Below are 19444 nucleotides of genomic sequence, written 5' to 3' on the forward strand. Positions count from 1 at the left end.
TAGATCAAAGTGATGCAGATGACTATTGGAAAATACATGAGCTATAGTTAAGGAAGAGTTATAAGTTTATTCAGTATTAATGTGAAGTCCTGAGACAAGAAGTAACTTGTGAATTTAGGGATTAGTGAAGGCTGAGAGTAGAATTGCATTCTAAGGGTCTATGTGTACAGTGGATCCTCAGTCTTGGAGCGTAAAGAGTAGGAAGCTTATTAGACAGTAGTAGAGGGATGATTATGCCAACATTCTTGTATTATGTCTATATATGTGATTTCTTGAAAGAGACGCTAAGTGAAGAGTTACATGATTAGAAGCTAAAGTAGATTAACTGATACCGCAATGTTATAGACATTTGATAAGGGTTAAGTTATTTATTAGTAGCCAAGTTATGATTATGAGATCGATGAAGAGTTGCGCTTTTAAATAAAGCATGGAAGTAAGGATAGTTTCGTTTAGAGATAGTAAAGTAATGAAACTAACTAGATGATGTTCTTAGTGATATAGTAAGAGAACACTGAGAGCTAATGAATTCAATGTATGCGAACAGGTAGATTTATTTGTGTTTAATACTTGAAGAGTATTGTTATGCCATTTGATCGTATATATGTTATTGTAAGAAAAGACTGTTAATGTAGAAGATTAAGTAATAAAGACTTTGTTTTTGCCATGCATCCTAGTCAACACCTTTCTTATTTTGTCTTCCTTTAATAGGTATGCCCCCTCCCTCGGGGTGTGGGCGCTACAAATTTGGCGACCTTGCCAGGACGGCCATCGTCAAAGAGACACGAGGACGATGTGCTGTCCTATGACACGAACAGTTGGATAAACGAAGAAGCAGTGATGTAACGATAAGAAGGACCAGAAGTCAGAGAGCCGGAGGAGACCATCCCTGATTGGAAATGAGGTTGGCTCAGCATCAGAGAAAAATGGGACGAGCTACAGAGAAGAGAAAAGGCTACCGTGCAGTACGCAGCAGGGTGCTACAGCAAGGGGATAGGGCCCTGGTGCGAAGTCGGGCCCCTCCAGGTGGCCAAGGAAAGCTTCACCCTTACTGGGAGGAAATAGATGGCGGAGCAGTGAGTGGGGTCAAGGATGTCCAGGGGTTCTCCAAGCCGCCATCCACAACAGCCCAGCCCCAGCACCTTTCCAGTACCGGTATGACCCACCATTCTAACCCTCATCAAATGCCTCTACAGATGCAGACGCCGATAACCCACGAGCAACCAACCCACTACTAACAGCAGATGACAGAAGACCAGCTGAAATTTTCCTAGCGAGCGAGTCCATCATTGAGGAATGCCTCAAACTGATTTTTTTTAATTTTTACATTAGATGCATCGTTATATAGAATCATGTGTGCTAGCTGTTTAATAAACCAGAAATACGAGTAACGCGAAGTAGTAAGATGAAGCAAGTTGTAAATCGTTTCATGAATTGTGGTGTAATATAAGGAAACAAGCGATGACACTCGATAGTGATCAATTGATCTTTGTGATAAAGTCTTCGGAATGAGTCTCGAGCTTTCCAAGAAACCTTCACCGTATGCCAGGCGCGCCCGTAGAATGGGTTAATGTTTCGCAAAGTTTATTTGTATGGAAGAAAAAGCCACGTAATTCTGATACGATATTATGATATGTAATTCTGAGACTTCAAGTACCTATTAGGTTTCGCTATAACAAGTTGCAACAAGTGTATATGAACTCGATGTACTACATGTATTTCGCAGAGGAATTGGAGCTCGATGATCTGGGATTGGGAACGTAGCAAGGACATGGACTATAATAATCATGGACTTTGGTGATAAGTCTCACCTCCCTGATCTGTCCTAAGTTCATGACGACATTGAACGAGAACTAAATGAACGTTAGAAATGTTATACTATAATAATGAATTGTTATAAATGTTTAAAAGTTGAAATGTCCAGGAGACATTTATTTTTGGAGGGGAAGGTGTGGAGCCCCACAGAATACCCCCCCCCCCCTATTTTTTTGTGTATCTTTGACTTATTATGTATGACACGAGTATATTTCTAGCCCCCACAGTCCCTCCTCTTAGTTGATTAGGTACCCCCTCCTGCGAGAGTGGCCTCACCCACAACTAACCTAAACACACCAGCTGGGATACCAGGAGTGGCTTCTCACTTTGTTTTTGCCATGCATCCTATAGTCAACACCTTTCTTATTTTGTCTTCCTTTAATAGGTAAGAAAGAATCTTATATTATTCAATTGTGTTATATTCTTGTTGTTCATAATATGTGTATTTCTAAACTATTAGCTTCACTATTCACATATCTTGTATTACTGTGTAAAAAGAGATATTAATGATCTTTGCCAATGACTTGTTGGATTATATGACATGTGGACTATGAGAGGAAATATGAGAAATGCCATGTGGGGAGAGATAATGTCATTGATGAACATAGTAATCACTTGTAGAAATGATAGGAAAGTATTATCGTGTGTGTGAGATTGATGATTATGTTGTTTGATTTAGACAACATTTTAAGTAAGTTTTGAGAAGAGAATATACTTTATTACTGTCAGTATATTTGTCTTTTGCTCGATATTCATGTGTATATATATATTCTTAGCCAAGGACATGTGCCATTTACTATGCATTATGCCAAAGCACATTGTTATATATTCTAGTTCGAGTTAGATACAGTTTGAATAGCGAAATGAGTTGTTCAAGTCCAGATTATCTTTAACTTTCAGTATTATGGTATGAGTGAGTGTGGACGCACCATGTGTACAATACTAGTGTGTTATTAGGATATGGCAGTACGTTCAATGTGAACACAACTTCTTATCAGAGTTCTTAATCCCCTCTCCCCCCAAGCTTGACCATCCACTGCAATGCATTACACGCACACAGTGTAGATAGAGTATATGCTATACCCAAATGCTATGTTGAGAAGTGTTAGAGATAGAATGTGTTTGTTTTTGACCCATGCTGGAAATGGTATCTTAGGCGGGAATGAAAGTTTGGTAGAGTCAGCAAAATGAGAAGACAAAGGATTTGAGTTGGGGAATACACTTGTTGAGAAACACATGGTCAAATTGTCTAATAGTTAGCTAGTGATGGATGGGTTGATGAAATATTGTAGTGGAAGACTTGCATAATCACTGTCTGGAATTCATTGTATTATATTGTTAGGAATGATAATTCAGGTTAAATGTTATTTGGAATTACTCTCTCTCTCTCTCTCTCTCTCTCTCTCTCTCTCTATATATATATATATATATATCTCCCTCTCTCCCCCCCCCCCTCTCTCTTTATATTCTCTCCCTCTCTTTCTCTCTCTCTCTCTCTCTCTCTCTCTCTGTATGGTTCACCCTTTTTCTTTCACTCTCACTTTGCTTTGTAGATAACCATGAAATGAATATATGTATTTAGTAAAACTATTGGTTGTTGTTTAGAATTAGAATATGAACTGTATGTGAAGATGAGATTATACAGTAAGAGGAATTCGTAATATTGGTTGTAAGTTTGTTAGAGCTATTAGTACAGACTGCAGACTAAGACTATTTGCCAGTTCTGTGAATATTGTAAGGAGTTTAGGATATAAGTTGTTGAAGATGTATCTTTTCAAGTTCAGTAATCTCGCTGAAAAAGATAGTATTAGATCAAAGTGATGCAGATGACTATTGGAAAATACATGAGCTATAGTTAAGGAAGAGTTATAAGTTTATTCAGTATTAATGTGAAGTCCTGAGACAAGAAGTAACTTGTGAATTTAGGGATTAGTGAAGGCTGAGAGTAGAATTGCATTCTAAGGGTCTATGTGTACAGTGGATCCTCAGTCTTGGAGCGTAAAGAGTAGGAAGCTTATTAGACAGTAGTAGAGGGATGATTATGCCAACATTCTTGTATTATGTCTATATATGTGATTTCTTGAAAGAGACGCTAAGTGAAGAGTTACATGATTAGAAGCTAAAGTAGATTAACTGATACCGCAATGTTATAGACATTTGATAAGGGTTAAGTTATTTATTAGTAGCCAAGTTATGATTATGAGATCGATGAAGAGTTGCGCTTTTAAATAAAGCATGGAAGTAAGGATAGTTTCGTTTAGAGATAGTAAAGTAATGAAACTAACTAGATGATGTTCTTAGTGATATAGTAAGAGAACACTGAGAGCTAATGAATTCAATGTATGCGAACAGGTAGATTTATTTGTGTTTAATACTTGAAGAGTATTGTTATGCCATTTGATCGTATATATGTTATTGTAAGAAAAGACTGTTAATGTAGAAGATTAAGTAATAAAGACTTTGTTTTTGCCATGCATCCTAGTCAACACCTTTCTTATTTTGTCTTCCTTTAATAGGTATGCCCCCTCCCTCGGGGTGTGGGCGCTACATATACATGAAGCATTGTAACCAGTATTGACCAACAATTTGAAGAAAATGGCCTGAAACATCAAGCCCTCTTAGAAACAAACATTTTTTACAAACTGGCTGCTAAACATTCTGATAAGTGACATAATTCTCAGATGTCAGGAGTGTAATTAGTATATGTTTTTCATATTTTAAAGCATAAATCAAAGAGTTCAGATTTTCACATTTACTATAGTCTTGCGTACATGTATGTGTCAATATATTTGATATAATTTATATCTATTGGTTCTATGGTCAAATGCACCTTTACCACATGGCAGCTTTATGGCTCATGATTAACAAAATTGGACCATGTACAAGATATTTCACATGTAATGGCAACATGGTGTACATAATTTTGTCTCCAATATTATTATATTAATTTTGTTGGTGCTTGGCATGGTGAATTGACTGAATTTTAACGGTAAACACAAATCTGAAGGCGATCAGGACTTTACCCCTTCACATTTGACACCATGCTGTAGGAACTGTATATTCCTGTAAGATCCATGACTTCAAGATTGAAGTGTACTTTGTACCTGCCCGGTCAGCATTATGATAATTAGCTTCATTCCATGTTAAAACAGCCACGTCCACGCATTGCTCATTCCTAGAAAATGATTTTTTTTTCTGATAGAGTGAACCACATCAGAAGTGGTCATACACGGCACCAAACAATTAAATGTGTTGCAGTTTCCGATATTTTATTACTTATTTGAATATGACAGCACTTTGATTTTGAAGGTGCACTGAACTGTGTGGTGTCTTCATTTGCACTCACTACAAGAGTTCAATATTTGACTGTGATTTTCACATTTCTACCACCTTAAATTGGATAAGAAGAGGGCAACTCCAACACATTTTTCCTTCTACACTTATCTTTGTATGTAATGTCAAGTCAATGTTATACATGCTATTACGCATGTAAATGTCTCCATTGTGATCAAAGCAATTTTTTGAGACAAATGAATTTTGTCTCTTTAGTGCTTTCCATGGTATTTACCACATTAAAAACTCACATGCACTGATAAACAGTGCTGTGTATTATAGCACAAACTAACATTTTGTTTTCATTTTTTTGTTTATAATGTTCGCCCAAGACAAGTGCAAGATTTTGAATAGAGAGAGATGGGGAGGGAGAGAGAGAGAGAGAGAGAGAGAGAGAGAGAGAGGGGGAGAGGGGGGGAGAGGGAGAGAGAAAGGGAGAGAGGGAGGGGGAGGAGAGAGAGAGAGAGAGGGGGAAGAGAGAGAGAGGGAGAGGGAGAGAGAAAGAGAGAGGGGGAGGGAGAGAGGGGGAGAGAGAGAGAGAGAAAGGGGGGGAGAGAGGGGGAAGAGAGAGAGGGAGAGAGGGAGGGGAGAGAGAGGAAGAGAGAGAGAGAGCGAGAGAGAGAGAGAGAGATAGAGAGAGGGTTGAGAGAGACAGAGACAGAGAGAGGGTTGAGAGAGAGAGAGAGAGAGGGGGAAAGAGGGAGGGAGAGATGCTAACCAATCTAGTTTACAGTACAAATATATTTACTCTGTTTTTCCTGCACAAACATGAAGTACATGTATACGCTATAAAACAACTAGGTCAGGTTCATAATACCCATTCATATTGTCGGGTTTCTTTGATAAAATTCTCCTTATGCAAGCTCAGTAGCTAAACAAAATGAATGTTTTAGCACATCTATGGCTGCACAGTAATAGCTTGCCTCTTGAGCCTTGTGAGCAGTGAGCTCCTTACAATGAAAGATCCTTGATGGAAAGATAATGACTGCAAGTAGATTGTATACTTATTCATTGTCATGGTAACCAAGTCCACTTGCTCCTTGCTGAAGTTGCTCATCAAGAATACTGCCTTTCAATCGCGATGTCATAATTATACAACCTCGTATATATATATATTTTTGGTCTTGGTTTTAATGGGGAGAAGAACACAATGGCAGTATAGAGCAACAAAGGATCTTGTATAACGAATACAGTGGTCAATTATGAAAGACTTGCTGCTTTATTGCTACACTGAGGAATATATCAATGCTACAAAATCCAACTGAATGGAGAAGTTTCACTCTTTTGTACATCTTTTTTTTTCTTATTTCAAGCAATTTCACACATTTACTACATGACACTTAACAAATGAACCCAACACATAATCTTTTTACATCTCTTGGAATAAATGCACACATGCACATTATTCTTTTATTGAAACATACTAAAAGTGGAAGACTAGTTTACATTGAATTGAAAAACATGTAGATTAAGTTGTTAAATTATTTAAAAAAAGCACACAAGGTAAGTTTAGAATCTATAAAAACAATTAGTATCTTTATACAAAATTTAGTATGATTGTGACTTTTCACAATGAACGGTATAACTTGTACATGTGAGTTGTTAGATATAATAGAGCAGCTATGTGATGAAGTTGTCATATAGGATTGCAAGGGAGTGAGTTGGATTTCAAAGTGAATAGACAAAAACTGTGTAGATAATACAAGAGTTTCAAATGGGATAACACTGCATTTAATGAACACATCTTCCTGGCCGTATGTTTTATGTTACACTTAGGCATTAAAAACTTGATTATAAAATTATTGTATATTTTGGTGTAGTTGCTGTTCCATTGCGTATTAAATCATTATTCAGAACTAAAACCACTTTTAAACACAAATCTGCAATACAAACAGAAGCAATATCTCGTTTTTTAAAATCTTTTCACTGACTGCAAAACATCACATAAACTCATTGACTCCAGTGAATGGGGTAATAAAACTGCAAGCAATTCGGTCAGTTACATTGTAACTGGTAAAGCGCTTGAAAAAGTTAGTATAAAATCATCATTAGTACTATATAGAATATATCATTGTTTTTTGTTACAGATTCTTATCGATGATATCAGTGAAGACAAAATTGCACAATTATTCATCAATGTCTTGTTATTCAAACTGAGCTGTATGCACAAATAAACACTGTAAGATAAAGTAGAATAAGCTCTTGTAAAAGAATGTTTTGGTGATACTCATGATCATTCTCAAGTAATTTGTGTCAGATCAGTAATGATGTTTTGGTGATACTCATGATCATTCTCAAGTAATTTGTGTCAGATCAGTAATTCTGTAATGACCTAACAGATGCACAGAAACACAAACACACATCCTCATCCTCACACACACACATGTACAACCACACCCCTACCCACTACTCAAGCACACCCACACACACACTAAAATATAACTTCAACCTGTAGCAATACAAATTCAATATTCCCCATGAATTCTAATATAAATATGTATATTGATATATCATAACAATTTAATTGATTTGTTAATGAAATTAATGCCCCCAAGACAAACAATCAAACACTTAACAGTATTATGAAAAAACAAATGTTTCCTTATCCTCTGCCACTTGTTTATCACAGTAATGACACTGTATATAAAAATTACTCCTACATATACTTACAAACTTAAATTCATTCAGCTGGGATCTAAATCATTTCTTCAATTTCCTTAAATCATGCAGCAACAAGGCAAGATTTGTAAATATGGTCTCATTACAACCACCTCAACTATTAAGTTGTTTAAATAGACATTTCAAGCATGTAGAACAAAATTGAATGTAAAGAGGCAGTAAAACTATACCTACCACCAATCGATTTGCCAAAATCTACTTTAAAATTCCATCTATTGCAATGCATCTCATATTACTATAAAATACAAATTAGTATATCGAATTGAGTACATCAAATTGAGTTTATCATTATTGAGTTATGATAATGAGTTTAGAATCATTAAATACATCTAATGAAAAAAGAATTATATTTCTTTCCACTAGAGCTGTCATGAGATGAGTATGTTTTATATATCGAGTTGCAGAATAATAGTCTGGACAGTGCAATAAAGACACAACCAGACATTAACATTTTCCATTGCTGCTGAATGAAATATTACACAATACAATGGGCTCTTTCTTTTTTAATTGGTTTTCAAATCGGACATTGTTTTCCAGTTGACTGGGCAAGGTTCTTATTATTTCTGTGGATTTATAAATAAGTTTCAGCTTATATTTCTGCATGACAATAATTTAATTACACAACAATAACTTCATTGAACTTAAATGAAAAAAGAAAAGAAAAATGGTATGAATGCATTTAAATACATGTATTCGCATTCTACATGTAGTACTGTATGATAAAAATCATAACAAATAATCCAGACATATCGCAGCAAAATTTTAGATCTTGTAATTGCTTTATGATGAGATGGATGTACAGGTACATGTTCAATGAAAGTTTTATACCATTAACTGAGGTCCTCTCATGTAGAAAAATATTCACAAGTCTTTCCCTAAATCCATGTCTAGACTACCAACCTACAAATCTGAAACAATATGGCTCTCCTTGTACACCTATAAGCCTCTATCATGAACAAACATGAAAAGCATGATGGTCGCTTCACCGAAAATGTGATGAAATATTTCAGAAAATCCTTTGAAGTTGTTGCTTATATATAGTAAGGAAGTCATTCCACCGCCAGTACCAATACACCCTGTGTCTAAATGACCCTTATAGGCAGTAACATCATGTGAGTAACCCTACGAGGGGGAGGGGGGGGGGGGGGGAGGGGGTATACATCATTCCTCTACCTCTAGCTGTAGACCCTGTGTGTCTAGCTTCACCTCATGAACAGTCACGTCTTGGGTGCCCTGTAAGAAGACAGATGAGATAAAGAAAAGTTAGCATACACTGTCCTATCTACAACAGTCGTGATCATCACCATTACTTCCTCCTTGTCATCCTTCTTTTTCTCCTCCCTCCTCTTTTTTGCCCTCCTCCTTCTTCTTTCCTTCTTCTTTCCTTCTTCATTTCCTTCTTCTTCTTTTCCTTCTTCTTCTTCTTTTTCTTCTTCTTTATATTTGTTATTAAATACCCTCATTTTCATTTCTAATGTCACTGTTTAAAAAAAAAAAATCGTGATTTTTTTCTTCCTACAATGATGAACATTCTTGTACTGATGATCTATGTAGTTCCCTGTACATCGTCACAATTATCTTAATCATGTGATCATCATCATAAGCAGAAGTATGGTCATCAGCACCATAAAAAAATTACTGTCATTATCAGAATATCCATCAATGTTTTTAATGCCATTATCCTTTACATCATCGTCTTCATTCTAATCCTTATCATTATCAGCAGCGGCAGCAGTCATCATCATCGACATCATCCACAGTTACAAATCACTTCCAACTTACCAGCTATGATCTCTCTGATCTTAGTTGACCGATTTGGTTTCTTGGTCAAGATCGACATACATGAAACCTTCTCCATAAACACCATCACCATCACCACCACCATCATCACCATCATCATCATCACCACCACTATCATCATCACCACCACTATCACTATCATCATGATCAGCAGCAGCAGCAGCAGCAATATCAACATGTACAAACACTTTCATCACTATCAACTTCAATACACCTAGTTATGGTATCTTACCTCGATACCAGCTATGATCTGTCTGATCTTGGTTGCCTGGTTTGGTTCCTTGGTCAAGACATGCATGAAACCTCCTCCATAAACACCATCCTCATCATCATCATCATCATCATCATCATCATCATCATCATCATCATCATCATCATCATCATCATCATCATCACCACCACTACCGTCATCACCACCACTGTCATCATCATCACCACCACTATCATCATCATCACCACTATCATCATCATCACCACCACCATAAATCATTACCACCACCATCATCATCAGCAGCAGCAGCATCATCATCCACACGAACAAACACTTCCATCGCTATCAACTTCAATCCACTTAATAATGGTATCTTACCTCAATACCAGCTATAATCTCTCTGATCTTGGTAGCCTGGTTTGCTTCCTTGGTCAAGACATACATGGAACCTCCTCCATAAACACCATCCTCATCATCATCATCATCATCATCATCATCATCATCATCATCATCATCATCATCACCACCACTACCGTCATCACCACCACTATCATCATCACCACCACTATCACTATCATCATGATCAGCAGCAGCAATATCAACATGTACAAACACTTTCCTCACTATCAACCTCAATACACCTAGTTATGGTATCTTACCTCGATACCAGCTATAATCTCTCTGATCTTGGTAGCCTGGTTTGCTTCCTTGGTCAAGACATACATGGAACCTCCTCCATAAACACCATCCTCATCATCATCATCATCATCATCATCATCATCATCATCATCATCATCACCACCACTACCGTCATCACCACCACTATCATCATCACCACCACTATCACTATCATCATGATCAGCAGCAGCAATATCAACATGTACAAACACTTTCCTCACTATCAACCTCAATACACCTAGTTATGGTATCTTACCTCGATACCAGCTATGATCTCTCTGATCTTAGTAGCCTGGTTTGCTTCCTTGGTCAAGACATACATGGAACCTCCTCCATAAACACCATCATCATGACAACCATTATCATCATCATCATCATCATCATCATCATCACCACCACTACCGTCATCACCACCACTACCGTCATCACCACCACTGTCATCATCATCATCACCAACACTATCATCATCATCACCACTATCATCATCATCACCACCACTATCATCATCACCACCAACATCATCATCATCACCAACATCATCATCATCACCACTATCATCATCAGCAGCAGCATCATCCACACGAACAAACACTTCCATCGCTATCAACTTCAATCCACCTAATTATGGTATCTTACCTCAATACCAGCTATGATCTCTCTGATATTGGTTGCCTGGTTTGGCTCCTTGGTCAAGACATACATGAACCCTCCTCCTCCAGCCCCGGCTAATACTTGACCATGAACGATTGGTTTAAGAGCAGCCATCATCTGAGAGACGATACGAGGCTCACTGCCTGGTGCCATTATCTTCTTCTGTGACCAGTAGGTATTCATACACTGGCCAACCTTCACAAAGTCTCCTGAAATATAACATTCCATTTGAAATTAGTTATTACATGCAAATGCTTGAAAGGACATTGTGAAAAAAATTATATGATATTCAAAATAAAGATTTGTGTGTGTGTGTGTGCATATTCAGGCAACAACCCACAAACAGTATTCGATAAACCTCAAATATCAATTGATTTTGGTCAGTAAATAGTAAGTTACATGCATTTATAATTCAAAAATATTGCATATTCTATACCTCTCTCAATATAAGTTGCAAACATCTTTTCAAATAATTCTATGTTCTTCTCATCCTTGTATGTAGTAGATTTCAAAAATGTATTTGGGTTTTTTTAAGTTGAGGGTTAAATTATCAATATCAAAGGGGGGGGGGGAGGGGTTATTGTATGTCACTTCGAAGGCACTGTTAAAGGTAATACAAAGTTTTGGTATGGGGTCATGAATTTGGTTCAAATGAACATATTGGAAGCATATGCGATCCTATAATATTCAGTGATCGTTCTCGCAGTTGAAATCGAGTCTAAAGTTATGAAATTGTAAAAAAACAAACTCTTTATGTTGTATAGCTTCCTCTCAAGGTCAAGATATTAATTAAGCTTCTTGACTAACACCGACCAATTACCTATTCCCGTTTGGAAATTATATACATTTATATCACAACTACATATTCTGAGACTTTCATGGTCGCAGCTACCATTGTAGAGCCGTAGGCGCTATTTGCAATTTATCAAAATTTACCAGGAGCACCAGTAAATTTTTATTTTCAATTTTTCTCAAAAACAGAAGTGTTTTAGGGGCTAAAATTTCTAGTGCTTATAATACATCTACAGAGGCATCCAAATATATCAAAATTATAAAGAATCACTATCCACCCAAGTTTAAAAATTTCCAGAAACTTTGTATTACCTTTAAGCTAAACATACTGTTGATCTCCAAGTATCCCATGAAATATTCAATTCCATTTCCCCTAATCATATATCTACCTCTCTGTATTGCCCTTGCACATTCTTCAGCATTGTCTATAAGCTGCTGACAGTTCTGTACAATGAGAGGCTGTCTGGCATACCAGTTACGAATCACATCCTGCAGGAGATTCCTGCATGGGTAGAGAAATGTTTAGGATCGGTCACTTTTAACAACTCATTTTAACATCTTATTGTAAGGTCTACATTTCATAGGAACACTTACACATTGCATCAGACAGAGTGACATCTATTGAATTTGAGATTGGCTTAGGTTTGATTTCTGGACAGTATTTCAATTCAAAATAATTAAATAACAACCCCAGCCCTACCCCCTTCCCCCCCCCCCCTCAAAAAAGAAGAACATAGAGCAAGAGAGGGAAGCTACTGGAGTCTTTTGGAGAAAATAATAATAATATTCAATGGTTTAGAGGTGCCTTTCTTTATTCTTTCATTTTCGAATACAAATGCGACGTAGAATCATACTGTCTTTATAATCTATCTGAAGTACGTTTGGAGCATTCTCCATTCTCAAGTACAGCTAGCTCTTTACCTTGCTAGTCGAGTCTTGCCAGTGTAGACCAGTATGAAATGTTGGTTGAAGTATTCTTGGTTCTCGTCACTGATGGGTACAGCAGAGATCTCAACCTTGCAAGGGAGACCAGGGCGGGTACGACCAATGTTAATCCGAGGTGTCAGCCCTGTGGAGAGGGGGAAGAAAGAGATTTTAAAAAGTTATGTAAGGAGGATAATAACAAAGAAAAAAGCAAAAAAATGAAGTAAGTTTTCTTCACAGTACCGTAAATCTCTGTGTATAAGACGCACTCCTATTTTTAAGACAAACAAAATCTTTTCCCTTCAATTTTTAGGAAGGTAGGTTAACTTCAAATTGTAGATCCTATTCTTTATTCGCATTATGTTATTTATGTTGAGACACAGAGACCATAAAAACCACTAAAAAGTACCATTTTGAGGACTCAAAATATCCTGTACCCGTCTATAAGACGCACCCCTGACTTTTGAATTTTTCCGGCGAAAAAAAAAAGGGTCTTATACACAGAGATCTACGGTATAAACAGGTACATAGTTAGGAGTAAATCAGACGATACTCTGCCTTTCTCAAGTGTGCTATTTAATCTACTTCACAAGGATACGTCATATACCATACGACTGGAACCAAGGAAATAAATGTTTACCTCCTACTTGATCTTGCCAGCCACCTCCGGTTGTTAACATCTGCTCAAGATGAAGAACCTGAAACATATTCAGAGCAGAAACAAATCACTAACACTATAATCCTGATTTCAGTCTGTCCTATTGACTTCATTATCATCATCAACATTACTAAAATCATCATTACCACCACCACCAGCATAATACCCATCACCAATATCATCATCATAAACACTATTGCCATCATCATTACCAACATCATCACCATCATCATTACCATTATCACTACCACCATCGTCATCTTCGCCACCATCATCACCATCATCATCATCATCATCATCATCACCCTCATCACCACCACCATCATCACCATCATCATCATCATCATCATCATCACCACCATCTCCATATCCATCACTAATATCATCATCATAAACACCATTACCATCATCACCATCATTATGATTACAAAATATAATCAAATATAGTCAAATAGTCCAAGCAAATATATACATAATGAATTATCTTACAGCATGAATCAGAGAATCTTGGTCATAAGTCTTTCCTGAAGCTCTCCATAAGGCAGCCATCACTCCACCAGCTAAGATGCTACTAGTACCAAGACCTATCCAGCAAGAGATGAGCAATTCATACAGTATAGTAAACCATTGTGAAGAAACTTCCAATCCTTCTACATATATATATAATGTTCATATATCATCTGTTCAGTGCAAGAAGGGAATTAACTCATAAACTTCAACACAGGGTTAATGTCCTTCTGGATCTGAACAGACGATATATTTATGTATTTACAATCTTAAAATCTTCAATTCTTTTCTGGTTAAAATTATGGAATTCTTTCAGTAATGAAGTAAAAAATGGTCCAGCGATTCATATTTTTAATTAAAAAATGAAATTGTTTATATTACAATCATATAGCCCTCATTGAATTATATCGCCCATTTATTATTTCCCTGTCCTAATGTCTTTTCCTTTTCTTTTTTTCTTTCTTTTTCTTCCTTTTTTTTAAAACTAGGTGATTCTCTACTTGCTGACTCAAAATATAATTTATTTGTAATGTTTTATATATAATATATAAAACAAAATTGTGAAAAAAATGCCCAGTGATATACACATCATATCATATCATATATATATATCATTTTGTTCTGCTTTCTTTCTTCTTTGTCAACTCATGTGTTTTTATGTCACTATAATCATTTGTATATCACGGCAAAGATATCATAAGACTACTAGACTAAACTCGAGGTGATAAAGTAATGGCTTTTTCATTCAAATGACATTCTTTATAATTCATTACAGTCTTCATCAATTTTCCTGATAATAAATTTGAACATACCTGAACCATGTGGTAAGTCTGCCCAGGTGTGTAGTACAAAACCTCCTCCGTATCTCTGCTCTAGCTGATCCTTCAGACTTTGAGTGCTTGGAAAGGTCACGACCTCTGCACAGACGAATGCTGCCTTCAATAATGCTCCTATAAACAATTCAAGAATAGCTAGCTCTATTATCTCAAGACTTATTTTGATATAAGGTCACAAAATGTAGTGGTGACAGATGAATTCACATTTCAAACCAAGTAAATGTTAGGGATGTTTACCCATAGGAGGAGAGTAGCACAAGTAAATCTATGTCTTACCTAATGACTTTTATGCCGGATTTGGATTAAAAACTAAAGCTCTTGATTGAAAGTAAAATGAATGGGCTATTATAGCATAACATCTCTACTCAAACTCCCTTATTAAGTACCTTTAATACAAATGATAGGATCAGGATGTCGAATTGGAGGTCCCCGGTTTGTATGACTATTTTGCATTCTCAGCATCCCATGTTGAAGAAATATCACCAAAGATTTCTCTTTGTCTACATGGATGAAGAATATTTACCAGGTGCTTGTGGGTTGGTGAAGTTTGCTAGGTCCTTGAGTTCTTCACAGACTATCTCTGTACCTCCCGACTCTTTAGCTAAGACCAGGACTAGCTTGGGTCTACACAACAAACAAATAAAAAAGACATCAGTTACATGTAGATAAAATCTGACAACTAGAGAAACAATGACTTGTTTCTTAATGTGATTATTTCATACTAAACCCTGGAACATGTCCTTTGGAGCCAGAATCATTTTTCTGGCTCAGTCCAAACAGATAATGTATACATGTATTTGGTCATTAACCTCTGAATTATCTATGGTGATTTTGTTGTGAATTGAGGGCATCATTATTATGTCTATAGATTGTTTCTGTTCGTTAAAGTGGACATTGTGAATTATGAATTTACTATAGTTTTTTAGGAAAGAATGTTGGCAATGCATTGCACTGATGTTATTAAGAGACACACATGTTTCTGAGCCAGGGCTGTTAACGACAGGAGCTTGCTCTAAAGGCTGTCTGTACTAGTTTGGCTAGGATGGATTAGACCACCCAGGGTGGTCACTGACAGGTGGCTATCTCATCAACTCAGCTCTCAATTAACATAAGAAAAAGAGGATCATGGGGGACCAATGGTCACCGATTAGGCATGGTTTTCTATATAGAGCAAGTAGCTAAAAGTAGTACAGTGGGGCTTTAATGCTTCTATAAGAGTGCGAGAATGAACCAAACAATAATTACAACAATACATCATGAAGTAGGAAAAGTAAATTAGATACAATTAACAAAAAACAAACTCTTTGTACGGTAAGTGCTTCCATACATAAAATCAAGTCAGACTTACTCAGGAATCCTTTTGACCTTTGCCCCGATCTTCGTTTCTCCATCTAAGAGGATGGCTGCATCCACCACGGCTCCTCCAAACTCATATGTGACCGGTGGTGTATCGGTCCAACCTCCAGATAGATCGATGCGTGAAGGGCACAGGGCCGTCACCCATTTATCCATCGCTGGTAGGTCACATGGACTCGTCTTGATAAACTGAAAGGTGACATGGTTGATATTGTTTTATTGATATTTGAAAATGAAAGGTGAGGTACTTGACTATTGGTATGAACTTGAAAACTAATTGCCTCACTGTAAAATGCTTACGTCCTGTCTTATTAAGAGTTATGATTGATCCAAATATATTATAACTTGAGTTTGACAACAATCACAAGTGATTGGAAGATTTGCAGCGATTCGGATCAATCATCATAATAAATGGCCCTGGTTTTGATAGAAAGTCTATGCATTCTTTTCAAATGTGGTTATACTTTGATGACAGTATTTCTTCCTATAACATGCATAAATAATTGATATAAAATCAAATCATACTACATATTTTTAGCACATTTATGACATATGTTTCATGTTCAGTATAATAAAATATTCTCTAAATATCTGTGATCAAGACTCCCCAGGCAACGAGTTTAGCAACAAAAATTATGGGTGTCTTGCCCCACTGGCAAGATAATTTGTTTTGTAAAATATTACAATATAGTCTAATCTACATTTTTATTGTCAAAAACATGTTCTTTTCCGTATAAATATATATATATATATATATATAGACTAAAATTTCAAAAATAATCTAGCTTGTTACACTAAGGTTAGTTTGCTAAAATAATCACAAATATTAACATGTGCTTTAACTCTCAGGCTAAAATAGTTTTTTTAAAGGAGTATTTGTATTTTGGGGTGTTTGTTACCTGTCTAGCCAGCATGATAGCATGTCTGATGAGAATCTGTGTGGCGCCCTCATAGTGCCGAGCAGCTCTCATGAGACGATCAGGACGATCTAACCACTGAGAGCGATGGTTGGCAAGGGAACGGATCCCATCCTGCATCTTTCCTGCCTGGTAAGATGAATCAAGGATCAAGACAAAGAGTGTTTGGTGTATTAATTATGTAGGTGCAATCAACACTCCTTGGACACTACTTTTTAAAAAAAATTTAAGTAGATATTCATCGATTTTAAAAAACTAACTTTATTTTAATTATTGCAAAGTTGAAACTTTGATTCAACGAGGTTATCAAAATTCAATGCTTGGAAACATTCAAAGTAATGATTATTATAAATGACAAAACGCTTGAATACAGCCCTGGCATAGCCCCTGAAGAGCTCTCCAAACGCTGCTGAGATGTGTGAGATCACAGTATGGACATAATTTGCCCAAGCAGACGATGTCCTATGACATCTCACGCATTTTTAGTGCCTGTGTTTTCATCTTCTCTTGAGTTCTTTCTCTTACTTCACTACATTACATTTATATACATTAAACTCATTATAATTTGACAAATAATAGCTTTGCAATTATGTTAATTCTTTATGGGATGTCGTCTGCTTGGGCAGTATTGGTCCATATAGTGACGTCATTAAAACATCGTTATTTTTCCAGCGAATCTCTCGTATATACCAGCCTCTATAGAGGTGGTTGTATTTATATTTTTATAAATCACCCGATATGTAGTTGAACTAAAACTTGTACGAAGGCCATCTGTTAGCTTACCAGTTTCTAGTAATACATTAGCTGACATATTTGTGATTTTCTTTGAATTTCACCTTTAATCATTCTTTGTATCACAATTTTCAAAATCAAAATTTTAGCCACAATGGACAGTAAATGAAATAAAAATTATCATAAAATATATGAAACACTTTTATATTTTGTCAATGAATAAACCAAGCATTTAAAGTACAATGACCCCATCTATCATGTTTTGCAATCCCTGTTTATTTAATGCATAATTTTTAAAGTATCAAGTATGTATTTGGCTTCCTCCATGACTGGTAACCACTTCCCATCTACTTGATATTGAAAACTCTAATGGCTCAGTGATCAAAGCAGTGCTCTTGGACGCAAGTAATCATGAATTCAAATACACCCTGTCCTCTTGTCTCCATGCGTATGGCATTCTCCATCAATACCCAGTCCCTTGTATAGTCATGCGAGTGCTGTCTTACCACCATGCAAAGCACATACTAGTAAATTGACTTGTATTATTTCTTAGAACCAGAACGGTGATAAATAATCTCATCTTAACATAGAATTAACGCCCTACTGCTCAAGACTTTATTTCGTCAAAATTATAGGATTAGGGGTTGGGGTTGCAATTGGGTTTGAGGTTAGGTTAAGGTTTAGGTTAAGGATTAAGGCCAGTGTTAGGTATAGTCTTGGGTCCAGGGTAGGTAAAAGGAACTTGGTTCTGGTAAATGAAGGAATATGACCACAGAACAATTGCTGGAGGAGCGTGTGCTATACGACCTCCTTCTGGCTCTCAGCAGACAATATCATAAGGCAGAGATGATAAATGGTTCTAGGACACCTACCCCCTGGACAACCACCCTCTATGCCAACTACCCTCTAGGACAATACCCCCTGGACAACCACCCTCTATGCCAACTACCCTCTAGGACAATACCCCCTAGGGCAACTACCCTCTAGGATGAATACCCCCCCCCCTCCCCTAGGACAACTACCCCCTGGACATCCACCCTCTATGCCAACTACCCTCTAGGACAATACCCCCTAGGGCAACCACCCTCTAGGATGAATACCCCCCCCCCTCCCCTAGGACACCTACCCCCTGGACAACCATCCTCTATGCCAACTACCCTCTAGGACAATACCCCCTAGGGAAACCACCCTCTAGGATGAATACCCCCCCCCCTCCCCTAGGACACCTACCCCCTGGACAACCATCCTCTATGCCAACTACCCTCTAGGACAATACCCCCTAGGGAAACCACCCTCTAGGATGAATACCCCCCCCCCCTCCCCTAGGACACCTACCCCCTGGACAACCATCCTCTATGCCAACTACCCTCTAGGACAATACCCCCTAGGGAAACCACCCTCTAGGATGACATACCCCCCCCTCCCCTAGGACACCTACCCCCTCCCCTAGGACAACCACAACCATCCTCTATGCCAACTACCCTCTAGGACAATACCCCCTAGGGAAACCACCCTCTAGGATGAATACCCCCCCCCCTCCCCTAGGACACCTACCCCC

General features: G+C 37.3%; 1 protein-coding gene across 1 annotated transcript in view; it reads right to left on the reverse strand.

Moving 5' to 3' along the window:
- Positions 1-6511: 6511 nt before the first annotated feature.
- LOC100892878 (L-fucose kinase) overlaps positions 6512-19444 on the reverse strand; it is a 35627-nt gene continuing 22694 nt past the window's right edge. Inside the window, exons 15-24 of the mRNA XM_030975257.1 lie at positions 17137-17283; positions 16230-16426; positions 15405-15505; positions 14858-14995; positions 14028-14122; positions 13521-13578; positions 12878-13025; positions 12346-12458; positions 11150-11373; positions 6512-9057 (exon numbers count right to left, since the gene is read on the reverse strand). Coding sequence (XP_030831117.1) covers positions 8986-9057; positions 11150-11373; positions 12346-12458; positions 12878-13025; positions 13521-13578; positions 14028-14122; positions 14858-14995; positions 15405-15505; positions 16230-16426; positions 17137-17283 — 1293 coding nt within the window. The 3' untranslated portion in view covers positions 6512-8985. The remainder of the gene's footprint in view (positions 9058-11149; positions 11374-12345; positions 12459-12877; positions 13026-13520; positions 13579-14027; positions 14123-14857; positions 14996-15404; positions 15506-16229; positions 16427-17136; positions 17284-19444) is intronic.

This window comes from Strongylocentrotus purpuratus, unplaced genomic scaffold, assembly GCF_000002235.5.
Source record: "Strongylocentrotus purpuratus isolate Spur 01 unplaced genomic scaffold, Spur_5.0 spur5_scaffold_8, whole genome shotgun sequence".
Classification (NCBI taxonomy): Eukaryota; Metazoa; Echinodermata; class Echinoidea; order Camarodonta; family Strongylocentrotidae; genus Strongylocentrotus; species Strongylocentrotus purpuratus.